At 49.5% G+C, this 13,756-nt stretch overlaps 1 protein-coding gene across 1 annotated transcript in view; it reads right to left on the bottom strand.

The window, feature by feature from the left end:
* MTOR (mechanistic target of rapamycin kinase) overlaps window positions 1-13,756 on the bottom strand; it is a 132,877-nt gene that overhangs the window by 114,958 nt on the left and 4,163 nt on the right. Inside the window, exons 5-9 of the mRNA XM_019461370.2 lie at window positions 12,280-12,480; window positions 11,190-11,324; window positions 3,325-3,600; window positions 3,134-3,242; window positions 181-367 (exon numbers count right to left, since the gene is read on the bottom strand). Coding sequence (XP_019316915.1) covers window positions 181-367; window positions 3,134-3,242; window positions 3,325-3,600; window positions 11,190-11,324; window positions 12,280-12,480 — 908 coding nt within the window. The remainder of the gene's footprint in view (window positions 1-180; window positions 368-3,133; window positions 3,243-3,324; window positions 3,601-11,189; window positions 11,325-12,279; window positions 12,481-13,756) is intronic.

Raw genomic sequence — 13,756 nt, 5'->3', positions numbered from 1 at the left:
ATCACTTAGTTTGAAAAAGGTTGGAACTCAACTGAGGAAGGGTTGTTCTTTGTATGACTTGCTACACCCTGGTGGTTAATGATGCAGAGAATGGGCTTGGGCTCCATGGAAACTGGGATAGAGCATCCTTCCTCCCCAACCAAATGGGGCGGAGGGTGAAATCCTAATAGAGACACTTACTTATGGGCAAAGTCCTTTGGGGGTAGGGCTGCTCGGATGATGTCCAGCACACGAGGCAAATAGACCTTGAACTCAGATCTCACAGCCACAGAAAGGAGCCCCAGGGCTTGGAAGGCTGCCGTCCGTTCCTTCTCCTTCTTGACACAGCTCAAGACGTGGTTCATGGTATCTTGGAGGTACTGGGTATCTGATCACAAAAAAGACAAGGCATATGGCTCAAGGTCAGGGTTGGTGTATGTACCAAAGGCCAGAGTTCCTATAACACACTTACATTTAGGAATAAAGAGAGCCGCCTGGAAAGATGTAAAGAAGAATTTAGAGGATATATTAACCAGTCTTGATAATCACTTGCTAATCACTCCTCAGATACATCTTTTGGAAATATTAGAAATGTAAGATTTTTTTTTTCCCCTTTAATTAAAAAAAAAAAAAAACCCACCAAAAACTTAAAAGAGCCTCTGAAACAATAACATGGCACGATCGTCCCCATTAGTGCTATATTTTGAGGGAACGACTACATGCTTTTACGAAGTATATGTTAAATCTTGCTTAAAAACAAAGAGAATCATCTAAACGATTTTATATTATGTTGAAATTTAAAGTACTATTGGATACTGTTTGCAATAAACAGGCCATTCTATTCAGCTTAGGCCTGGAAATCACTTTGCTATTACCCAGAGATTTCTGTTATAGTTATATTTAATAGAACAAGATTTAGTCTGTAATTTGGGAAGCCACAAGTGTATTTTCATTAAGTTTACATCAGCCAATGTGCACGGGTAGGCGATTCTTGGGCAATTTAAGCCAAAGTGTTATTACTCCTCTGAAGGTTGGAATTTCCTGATTTTTGCCTCTCTCTATTTCTTCCCTTCCATCTTGCTGGCCTCAAGTCCGTGCACCCGCAGAATATACACGGCAGCAGAGAAGGCAAGACCGCACATCCATTAGAAAGTGAGGGGTGCTGAGGGCCACAGCTCATTTAGGAGGCAGTGAGCTGAAGTCCCAGACAGCACATATGCCTCCCTGCATTTATTCTGACGAGAAAGATCTTCTCTCGTGGCTCGCGCGGTCAAATGACACCGAAGCATGCTGGGGCTTGAAAATCACATCACGTCAGCAAGGAAGACGGGACTTCTGGACGGGAACGGCATTTCAGCAGGAAGGGAGCTTAAATCAAGAGGGTGATTTCCTTTGCCAGATTTAGCACCCTAAGAGATTAAGGGATCTGATATTGTGAGAGAGCCCAGTCCAATCTTAGGGCATTTTTGATAGGTCCAGAGCTTCCGTCATTAGGAAGTTTAAGCGGCGACGTCCAAACTGTAAGCTCTAAGAATGTGGCACTTTCCCAATGAGGCTCCATGGATGGAGGCTGCCCAGGCTGAACATCAACGACACGCTTTAGTATATTATTTAATAAAACAACAAAAACCCACATCAAAAGAATAAACCTAGGGGCCCTCTGAGCCTCTGTATCCTGCTGCTAGGCGGTCCTTTGAACTTACTGGGGTAACTGCTTCCACAACATGACAGACTTTGATCAAATTTGGCCTAGTTATTACTTTCTTTTGAACCAGAGACTTTCACACCACAATTATTTAAAGCTCTACTGAACAGGGGCATGTCTGGTCATTAAAGAAGAGAATGGCTGCTGGGTACCAGGTGGGAAAAACGGAAAACTGAAAAAAATATGGGCAATTTTCATGATATCATTTCTCTCTGGTTCATTGATTTTATGTGGCTAATTGTCTCGTCCTTCCTCAACACCTTCTATTCTCACACACAGCATATTTAACACCTCACCAACTATATTTTTTTCCTATTTCATCTGAACTGGGGAGTGTGAAATGAGTCTGTGTGCTAGAGGATGGCGTCTGTGGAGGGTCAGGCTGACCTTCCACTTCCACTCCTGGCTCTCATTTGGTCCTGAACGCTTATTAAGCACAGGCGACGGGCACCACAGTGAAGTGCAAAGAGACGTTCGAGACGGCGGCTCTGCACTCAGCAAGCAGGGAGGTAAGTAAGATAAGGATATTAAGTATGAACAGGCAACTAGAGTATTGTTATAATTTTTCCCTTTACCTTACTTCTAAGATGGATCTGAGGAGGCAGAGGAGGCAGTAATAACAGAATAATGGTTTCCACTTATGGGGGCCTACTCTGTGCCAGGCATTCAGAGCAGGTGTTTAGGCATTAACACGATTCACCTTGTAAGGCAAGGATTGTTGTTATTCCGCCTCTACGGGTCAGGAAGTGGAGGCCTGGGAAGGTCAAATAACCTGTCTGAAACCTCACGGTGAAGGACAGAAGCAGGATTCATCCCGGGTCTGACGCCAAAGTCTTTCCACGGCCGGAGGCTATCGAGGAAGGGGGAAGAGCACTTCCGGCCGGAGTAGCCCACGAAGGCCCAAGGGAGAAGCCAGCATCTGGGCGGGGGCAGCTCCGGGAGCCGGGGATTCTTGCTGCCCAGTGAAAACAGGGCAGGAATACAGGAGCCCCCAGGCCATCATCCCCGAAACCTGCCTCTGAAACTTCCAGTCCTTCCTCCCCGTGAGTGGTGAGGCAGTGGGTGACCACGCCAGGGGCAGAAGCAGGGCGGTCACCGCATCCTCCCCGCCCCACAGAGGGGCTGCTGCAGAGGAGCTCAACCCAAACTGCCCTTCCTTCGGTCCCTGTGACGTCCGTCATGAACCTGTCGGCTTCCACACGCACGAAGTCGCTCGGCTCCAGGACTGCCTCTCTGCCTACACACTCTGGTCCTTCCCGTGTCGGCTGCCTCAGACACTTGTGGAAACCCTACGCCGGGCCCCACTGAAATCAGACGAGAGGCAGAGAAACCAGAGACTAGCCCCTTAGTTGTTGCTTCCAACGAGAGGCAGACGTAACTTTCTGGAATCACTTCCGTGTGAGTTCCCTTAAACAGGTAATGATACGACGTGTCCACGGACATCCTCACCTGTGAAGGCAGAAGGTCGAAATGCAGCCAAGCGGGGCAACAAATTAAGGATTGTCATTTGGATCAGCGAGTTCTTGCTATTCCTGCATTTCAGCACCCACTGGCACACCTGAGACAGGAGAACACAGGGTTGGCCACGGAAAGGGAGCACGGGGCTTGGGAGAGGAGGGGGCAGGCCTCTCGCCACCTACCTGATCGAATTTCTCCTCCATCAGGTCTCTGCAACACCGGCTCTCCACCAGCGTGGACTTCGCTGGGCTGGGGGAAGCCCCGAAACCCATGAGGCCTTGGTGAGAGCTGTACCCCAGCAGTCCCACCAAGGCGTTGGACTGCGGGGGCTGGCCAGCCTGGAAGCTGGTGAAGGGGGTGATGTGGCGAGGTTTCGTCCCGAAGCCCATGAGGTCTTTGCAGTACTTGTCATGGACCAGCTGCTGCTGCGTGATTTCTTCCATTTCTTCTCTCAGGCGCTGCACGTGGGGAGGGAGATCACCTGTCCTCACAAGTGCCACCTGCCAAGCCCCTGTGGGGTCTACAGAGCAACTCCTCTGCCCAACCCTGCAGGGGAACTATTTGCCAAGTGGAGGGAGCCCACTCTTCATCTTTAGGAGCTGGATTCCCCCAGAACCTTGCAGGGGGCCTGGTTTTGTTCTAACTTAGGCAGAAGAGCACCACCTACTGAACAACGAAGAAGCGGCAGGGGGCTGGCCGCCAAGGACCCCTCCCCTGGTTTGGGAAAGCCGAGTTGCAGACCTGAGGTCACAGCGATGAGGTCACCCTCTGGCGAGGGTGACAGGGTGACAGGGTGCTGGGCGGCCCCACGCCAGGGTCCCGTTGAGGACATGCTACTCTCCTTGTCGCCGGAAACCCAGGTAGAAACAACTAAGGCAAGTTATTTTCTCAGAATCTGAAGAATTCCATGGGCAGCACGGACTAAATGGACTGGCTGAGAATTCACACCTATTTCCCAGCCAAAGGGCTGCTTAAAGACAGTCCAAACTGAGAAGGACAGGAAACAATTTCTCAACTTGCACACTTTTCTCGACACAGGTATTTTCGCTTCTCAGACATCTTCTCCACTCTCCTTGTCGAGGTCACCAAGGACTCTCAGTCTGCTAAATCGGATGCTCGATTCTCAGCCTTCACCCTATTTGCCTCGGCTACAGCATTTGGTCCAACTTAACAGTCCCTCCTCTTCGAAAACTCTCTTCCCTTGGCTTCTTGGATCCCGAGCTTTCCTGGGTCTCCTCTCCTCCTCACGCCGCTGATCTCCCCTGCTCGCTCCTCACCTCCTGACCTCAGGTCCCCAGCACCCCCCTTCTCCGACGCTGGTATGCTGCTGGGGAACCTGAAATCACAGCTATGTGCTGACGGCTCCCCAAATCGGGGTCTCCGCCCAGATCCCCCCAGAACAACTCAGTTCTCTGCTCAGAAGCCCAACAGGTGTCTGGAACACGTTCAAAAGCAAACTCCTGACCTTCTACCCCAAAACGCACTGCTCCTTCCACCTCAGTCCTCCTGACTCAGCAAACGCCACCCTAACCTTCCGGTCACTCAGGACAAAAACCTGGACTCCTCTCTCCCTCATTGACCCCCAAATCTCAAATTCAAGAATCCAGCCCCTCCTTGTGCCTGCACGGTTCCCGCTAGGGTGCAAGCCGCCAAAGTCCTCTGCTAAGGCTGCCGCACTTCCTTCCCTAATAAGACCTCCTGGCATCACCCCTTGCCTCGCGGATAATCCCGCTCAACATGTAGCCACAGCGATCCTTCTGAAACGTGCGTTTCAGCTAGCAGCTAACAGCTTCCCATTTCCCACACACGGTCCGTACGGTGGCTCCCGAGACCCTACACGATGTGCCCCTTACCTCATCCCAGGTATTCCTCTGACCCCATCTCCCGCCACCTCCCTCCTGTCACACGGCTCGGTCGCAGTGGTGATCTCGCTCCTGGCCAAAGGCAGTGTGCTGCCGCCATGAGGCCTTCACACCTGCAGAGCCAGCTGTCTAGACTGCTCCCCCCAGATATGTATTTGTATGGCTTGCTGTCTTACGTCCTTCACAATTGTGCTCAAACATCACAGGAGTGTGAACTGCACTGGTCCACTTATATGCGGATTTTTTTTCCCCATAAAGACAGTGCAGGGTTATAAATGTATTTTCTCTTTTTCCTATGATTTCCTTAACGCCATTTTCTTTCCTCTAGCTTACTTTATTGTAAGAATACCATATATTATATGTAAAACATACAAAATATGTGTTAATTGTTTGTTATCGGTAAGGCTTCTGGTCAACAGTATGCTATTGGTAGCTAAGTTTGGGGGGAGTCAAAAGTTATATGGGGATTTTCAACTGTGTGTGCGTTGGGGGGGGGGGCTTGATGCCTTAACCCCACATGTTCAAAGGTCAATCGTATATATTTTCACTTATTTGTGTCTTGTCTCTCCCTGCTAGAATATAATGTTTTGTCCACTGCTGCATTATTCTAGCTCTGAGGACTTGGTGTAGCTGGCCCACAGTGGGTGCTCAACTCAAACTTGTTCAATGAATGAACAATGACAAAATTATGATACCTTACATTTGGATAATTCTTTAGGATTTATAAAGTACCATCACAAGTACTATTTTTTTTTTAAATATTTATTTTTGAGAGAGAGAGTGCAAGCAGGGGAGGGCAGAGAGAGAGGGAGACAGAGAACCCGAAGCAGGTTCCGGGCTCCGAGCTGTCAGCACAGAGCCCGACTCTGTGGGGCTCGAACTCACGAACCACGAGACCATGACCTGAGTGAGCCGAAGTCGGACGCTCAACCGACTGGGCCACCCAGGCGCCGCCCAAGTACTATGCATTTAATCTATTTAGGTGACACTGTTCTGTTTTCCTAGGAGAAAACAAAGATCCTCGGGCTGTATGTGCTCATCCATGGGAAGCCCCATGTTATAGTTAGACGGGAAACCTCTGAGGGCTAACATTCATGGAATGCCTACTCTATCAGATGATGTGTTAGGCACTTCGCGTAGACGGCCCACCCTTGAACAACGTAGAGGTTAGGGGCACAGACACCCTGTGAGGTCAAAAATCCATGTGTAGCTTTGGACTCCCCCCAAACTTAACTGCTAGTAGCCTTCTGTTAACTGGAAATCTTACCGATAATAAGAACAGTTAATCAGCACATACTTTGTGTATGGATTGCACACTGTATTCTTACCACGAAGAAAGCTAGAGACAAGAAAATGTTATTAAGAGAATCACGAGGAAGAGAAAAATCTATTTACAGCCCCGTCCTGTATTTCTCTATACTGTAAGTTTATGTTGTTTGTTTATGAGATGAATCATCTGTCAGCACCCACGTGAACATTATCTCCCATAAAGCAGAACAATGTGGACATTTCATGCATTACTAACACCGGATAGCAAAAACGAAAAGATGTGAGAAAGAAATTCGTGTTTACTTATAGGTATAACGATTCATTAATAATGAGGCAGCAGCAGTAAGACTGCATCACGGTAGCTTAGTGTAATCAATACGGTTGCTTCATGGTAGCCTCGCCTATGCTCTGACGAATGAGTCGTTACCAAGTTTTTATGGCGCACGGTATTACAGTCATATTCATATTACAGTGCCGGAAACGCTGACACATTTTTTTAAAAACCACGTACCTGTGATAGGTTGATACACACTTTCTCCAATTACCAGAGAGAGACACGAACTCTACCGTATGGTGACGTAATTCTTTGAAAGCAAAGTTATAAAACAGGAAGAAAACCAACATGCTATTAACTTCACAGTAAATCTCACTCACCTGACGCCCACACGGGAATCGGCGGTCCACTGCCACACGAGTCTTGCACACGATGTCTGACACGATGAATGGTCAGGTGATCAGGATACAAAAACATCTCTTACCGTTCTCGCCATACGGTCAACAGACTGTCACACGAAGACCCACAGAGTTCATCAACTGTATGGCACGATGATGATTTACCGTTCACTAAATGGGAGTGGCTCATCGTAAGGGTCCTTATCCTGGTTAGTCCCCTGGTGAGTAGGCTAAAGCAGAGGAGGGGTCGGCTTGAGGCCTCAGGGGTGGCAGAGCGGGAAGGGGAGGCTGGAGACACGGCGCAGCGCTCTGTGTAACTTTACAGAAATACGTTGTAATTTGTCTGACTGCTTTTCCGTTTCTCTAACAATGGTTTTTTGTTTTTTTTTAATGTTTATTTTGAGAAGGGCAGGGGAGGGGCAGAGAGAGGAGAGAGAGAATCCCAAGCTCTATGCTGACAGCACAGAGCCTGATGTGAGGCTCGATCTCACGAACCGTGATGACCTGAGCTGAAATCAAGAGTCGGATGCTCAACCGACTGAGCCACCCAGGCGCCTTCTCTAACAGTGTTCTTATACGGTACCAATCTTTCTTCCACTGTCTCCTTCAGTTTCAGTACCCGTATCAGAAAAAGATCCAGGTCATAAAAGAAGTCACAAGCAGTCTTGAGTACCTCGAACCCTTCTGCCGGACTGTCCAGTGTCAATCGGTTTCCTGGCACCGCTTCCTCGAGGTCTTCTTCGTCGTCCGGCACTGGTTCGGAAACGCTCGTCTCCCTCAAGCCGTCTTCTGTTAATTCCTCTGGTGTGGTGTCTGTTAGCTCTTGAATTTCTCCAAGATCCGTATCACCTTTCAGCGCCCATCTTTTGGGCCACCTCCACGTTCTTTCACTCTCTTTCATGGTTTCCTTGGTCGGCTTTGTCCTAAGTCCTGTGAAGTCACGCGCAACATCTGGCCACAGTTCTCTCCAGCAGGAATTTACTGGTCCAGGCTTGATGGCATTTGTGGCTTCTACAACCAAAATGGATTTTCAGCGATGGAATCCTTCTAGACTTTCTATCAGGGTTCTCTTCAAAGTGTTGACAATCCTTTTCATAAAGTACCATGTGTAACGAGCCTTAGAGGTCATGACCCTGATCCAGAAGCTGAAATAGGGATGTTGTGTTTGGGGGCAGTCAACCCCTTCGATGCCTCTAGTATTGAACTCATGGGGTTCTGGGTGGCCAGGGGCATCGTCTCATATGGCAAGAACTGTACAAGGCGACGCTTTACCGGCAAGGTCCTTCTTGACTTCAGAGACAAACCATCAAGGGAACCAATCCAGAAAAAGGGCTCTTGTGTCCAGACCTTCTTGTTTTACAAACAGAAGACTGGCAGCTGGTGTTTATACCTCTTCCCTTCAAAGCTCGAGGGCTAGTGGCTTTATAGATAAGGGCCGTCTGGACCGTATTGCACAATGGCAGGATTACCCTGCCCCTTCCTGCCTCAAATCCTGGTGCTCGCTTCTCTTCCTAATAAATGTCCTCTGTGGCATTTTTTTTCCCCAGAGTAGGGCACTTTCGTCTGCAATAAAAACACGTTCAGGCAGATACCCTTTCTCCTCAGTGATTTTCTTTTACGGCCTCTGGGAACTCATCTACTGCCTCTTGGTCAGCAGAAGCTACTTCTCCTGTTATCTTGACTTTTTTTTTTTTAAGTCAAACCTGTTTCCAAACTCATCAAACCATCTTTTGCTGGCATCCGATTCTCCGGTGCTAGGTCATTCACCTTCCTTTTGCTCTACGTTGTCATATAATGACTTTGCTTTTTCTCAAATCACATTAGAGTCCTTAAGTATGCCTTCCTTAAGGCAATCCTGCACCCACGTAAAAGCTACATTTACCATATGCGATCAAAAGATACTTCTCAAGGGGCACCTGGGTGGCTCAGGTGGCTCAGCCGAAGCGTCCGACTTCGGCTCAGGTCATGATCTCGCGGTCTGTGGGTTCGAGCCCCGCGTCGGGCTCTGTGCTGACAGCTCGGAGTCTGGAGCCTGCTTTGGACTCTGTGTCTCCCTCTCTCTCTGCCCCTCCCTCACTTGTGCTCTGTCTCTCTCCATCAAAAATAAATAAATGTAAAAGCTATTTCTCAAAAAGTGCAAGAGACTTGCGCCTGTAGGCACAGCTGTGGCAACAGCTTCACGCTTCAGCTTCCTTTTCTTTTTTTGCAACGGTGGATTAAATGCTGGATTCATTTATCCTGAAACGGTGGGCGGTCACAGCTGCGGACCGCAAGCTGCGGTACGTCTCAAGCAAGGCAACGTTTTCTTACAATATCATGACTTTGCTTCTTGGGAGAACTTCGCCAGTGGCACTTCACAGGGGTTCCGCAGAATTACTCAAGGTTTATTTACGGTATCGCACCGAACACGACGAAAAACACACGAGGACGGAGACAGATCGACAGATCGCTTTTGCGACACGCGACTTACTGGAGGGGTGAACTGGGCACACGGAGGTGATCAGCCTCGCACGGTGTTTTAACCAGACATTCCCAACACTTGAGCTCATTGCAGCAGCAACAGAGGTGGCTGTCGGTACGGTTGTACTACAGTTAATTTTATGCAGTTAGGATTTAATATTGTGCCTTCGTGTTTGTTCACATTTCTCTCGACTGCAAATGGCACCAGGTATAGTCTGTGAGTGCTCGTGTGCGTAAGTTTAGGTAACGTTTAACTCTAACAAGAGATTTGTGTATATTTTACGATGGTCAATAATAAGACCAGGATCTACATCTATGTTACGCCTTCGTGACATACTCAGCTTCTTAATTTCTAGGCTATGAGGTTCCTATCTGTGAGTTTTTTCAAACGGTCACAAACCTCCCAAAAACTTTTCCAGTATGTGTACCGAAAACAATCCGCCTAGAAGTGGACCCATGCAGCTCAAACCTGTGTTGTTCAAGGGTCAAGTGTACTTGGAAACCTCCCAGGAGCCCAGTGAGGTGGAGATCCCCGTTAACAGCAAGGAAAATGAGGCTAAAGGAAGTAAAATAACGTCCCCAAGTCACACAGTGTACACATGAATGGGGATTCCGAGCCGGACTCCCGAGCTGTCCATACGGTGTAGCCCAGGCCGCCCGCATCTACAGCACAGCCATCACCAAATGATCATCCGGTCTATTAAAGCAAGAAGCCCTGGGGCAAAATTCCACACCAACTTGCTCCCCGTAGGAAGACCCGTGGATGGGGCTCTACTCCCAAATGTATCCCGAATCCAGCGTCAGTGGATTGACACTGAATCCACTTCTCAGTGGCCGCACTGCCAACCCTAGGGAAGCCACCACCATCACTTGCCCAGACTACTCCAGAAGCCTCCCACGGTAGCCAGGAGAACAGGATCAACTACAAGGAGTGCAGTTGACAACGGCCCCGGCCACGACTCTGAAAACATCACCATGTTTGTGCCACGGCCACATTTGCCACGGGCTGCCTCTAGCCAACGCAGGATGCAGGAGAGATGCTGAGGCAGGGCTCCCGGGGGGGCGATGGTGGCCGGAAGCCCCCCGTGGTGGCTCTGCGCGGTAGCCTAGCACGCTCCCGTCACTTTCCTTTGCTGTCTCATGGCTGCTGACGGCTAGCCAGCCTCTCCCTGCTCCCTCCACGTCCCCCGCCCCCACCGTAAGTTGTTTCCCTGACAAAAGTCCTTGCACTTTTAAACACAACCCCCTAACGAGTCTCCTGCTTTCATTCCCGCCACTGCAGGAGCTTTCCCCGCAGCAGTAGCCAATGATTATTAAAAATGGAGGCCCTCACCCCGCTCCCCTGGGCACGCATCTCCAACGTTTATGAGAATAAGAGCCAGTGTTGACCGCGACCCTGAGGCCTAAGAATTTGACCCTTCCCCCAACCTCCCTTGCTCTCCGTGCCCCAACCACATTTCCCTTTTTTCTGTTCCCTGAATTTGCCAAACTCTCTCCCACCTCAAAGCCTCTTCCTGGAACACCCCCACGCAGCACAAAGCTCGCTCCTCCACATCATGTGGGTCTCAGTTGAAACAGCACCACCCCAGAGAGGAAGTCCCCTCCCACTGCTACCCTCCAACCCGTTATTTCACAGGACTTGGTGCCTTCTGAAGTGACCTCATAGACTTGCTTATTTCCTGGTTCCCTTATAAAACGTCCTCTGTAAGGACAAGGATCTTGCCTTGTCTTGTTCACAGAACGGCATGTGGGAAGCCAGACTCACTTCTGACATGCTTCCTCACCTCTCCCTCCATGCTGCTGATTCGGACCAACTCGTTGAGGATCAGCAAGGCTCCATGGATGCGATCATCCCGATTCATGCCCTTCTCCTTGGCCAACGTCTCATCAAACCCTTTCTCTGCTTCTTCAAACGTGTGCTATTAGAGACACGGGACGTGTTAATTACCCAATGTCCAAAGGGAGAAAGACCACCAGCCCGCCCCTTCTACATGGGGGACCCTGAGGTGTTACCATGCCTGCTCAGTGGCTTGTGCCAGCAACATCAACGATAGGGATTCACCAAGCTCTCTCGTTTAATTTAGCTTCAACGTGCACCGTACCATGAGGCAGAGGCCACAACCGTCCCCATTTAACAGAGAAAAACCAGAGGCTCAAGGAAATTAAATGACTTGTCCAACGTCACATAGCAAAGCCAACCCTAGAGCCCAGGTCTCCAATGCCATGTTTAGGAATCTCTTTGTAGTACCAGCTCTTAGTGAAGAAGTGCCAGGTCTCTCTCGTCTAATGTCACGAGCCCTGGCACTTCTTAAATTAGCATCATTGTGTGTCGCTGCTTCTCAGACACCCATTTTTCTATATTTTCACACCTCTGAGAGGAGAGCTCTTGTAACTGGTGATGAGACGGCAGTAAAGTCACAGTTTTACTGTATCACGTTTTCATTCATCCTCAGTGGCACGTACAATAATGGTGTGGCCACCAACAGATCTTTGCATTAATGAAATCCAATGAGATAAGTGCTGACTCATACTGAGCTTCAGAAACCACTTGAGACCAACACAAAAGTGACATCTGCTCTGTGGCGAGGGCCCTGTTGCGGCCCTTAGGCCAGGTGGGGCTGTATATAAACGTGCTGTGGGGCGCCTGGGTGGCTCAGTCGGTAAAGCATCTGACTTCGGCTCAGGTCACGATCTCCCAGCTCGTGGGTTTGAGCCCCGCGTCGGGCTCTACACTGACAGCTTGGAGCCTAGGGCCTGCTTCCGACTCTGTGTCTCCCTCTCTCTCTGCCCCTCCCCTGCTCGTGCTCTCAAAAATAAATAAACAATTTTAAAAAATGTGCTTTGCAGGCGAATGCAACGGAACCATCTCCTCACCCTGTACCACTGAGGCTTCTGCATCTCCTTCGGCTCACGCTGGGTGGTAAGAATCAAACAGGCACGAAGGGCGGCCACAGCTCCCTCCCGGATGGCCTGTTTGGGGTCCCACACGGCCACAAAAATGTTGTCAAAGAAGGGCTGCACTTGCTGGAAGAAGAAGGTGGGGACGCTGATAGCCAGCTCGCGGAGAACCAGAACCTGGGGGAGAAAAGCACACAGAGAACCCTCGTCTGTATCAGAGAGTTTCGTCCCATCAGGATGCGGCTTCTTGCCATCCTGGAGCCTGTGTGTATATACATCAGGAAAGGAGCAGACTCGTCCTCTCTTCTAGCTGGGAACCTCTGGGGACATAGGAATAAAAGAAAAATTGATCGAAAATCTCAGTGTTCGTTATCCTAGGGTGTTTACAAACATAGGATTCTCATAATGTTAGAACATGAGCTCTGGAAGGGAGACGTGTTCACGCTTTGCATTCTGTCCCAATGACAGCCTAAAACCATCCCTGGAGCACAGTGGTATTTGATAAACATTTATTTATTTTTTAAATGTTTATTTACTTTGAGAAAGAGAGAAAAGCACAAGCGGGGTGGGAAAGAGAGAGAATCCCAAGCAGGCTCCGCACTGCCAGCGCGGAGCCCAATGCGGGGCTTGAGCTCAGGCGCTGTGAGATCACGACCTGAGCTGAAATCAAGAGTGGGACGCTTAACCAAATGAGCCACCCAGGCGCCCCTTGATAAACGTTTATTAAATGAGTTAATAATCCCGTTCAATATTTAATTTTGCTATATGTCCATCTGACAGTGGAAGAAACTGAAGGTCAGAGGTTGGCCCGAGTTTCAGAGTTAGGAAGGACAAAGCCGCCTTTGAAGCAGGGTCCACATGGCTGTCCCTCCCCCAGTACCAGGGTCCCTCCTCGTGGTACTGGCTCCTGAAGACAGAGCCGACAGGAAAGGATCCAAATGATGCTCTGATCCCCACCACGTTCATTCCCAGATTCTCAAGGACAGACCCTCATCTCGCGGCCTGGAAGCCTGGTCCCTCAAACCAGGCTTTTTTCAGGGCTGAGCCTCAAAAAAGCAGTGGGGTGCACCACGAGAGGATGAGAGGCTCCCACTCCCCCAACTGCAGAAGAGCCAATGGGGAAAGAGGGAGTTTGGGCCAGGTGCCCACCAATCAACAAACGCCTAGAAAATAAACAAGAAAGGCCTGAAAGGAGGCAGACCACCACTCCCACTGCCCCCGCTCCTCTCCTCCTCCTAGTATTTCTGTGTTCCCATAGGACAGCAGAGAGACCTTGACAGAGACACTGACAGGATCACACAGATAGGACAGCTGTCTGGGGCTTTAGGAGCCTTCTGGCTTGTGATTTCGTCTGCCTGTGGCCAAGGGGGGAACCTTCTGCTCAGGAGGCAGTTTTGAGTCTAGGAAATCAGAGGTCCAGACAGCACCGCACTCAGGGCTGTGCCTATTGGGC

Source organism: Panthera pardus, unplaced genomic scaffold (assembly GCF_024362965.1).
Source record: "Panthera pardus isolate Hobbes unplaced genomic scaffold, ASM2436296v1 HiC_scaffold_11, whole genome shotgun sequence".
Classification (NCBI taxonomy): domain Eukaryota; kingdom Metazoa; phylum Chordata; class Mammalia; order Carnivora; family Felidae; genus Panthera; species Panthera pardus.
Note: the sequence above shows the minus strand (reverse complement) of the source record. Positions and strands in the feature narration are given on the sequence as shown.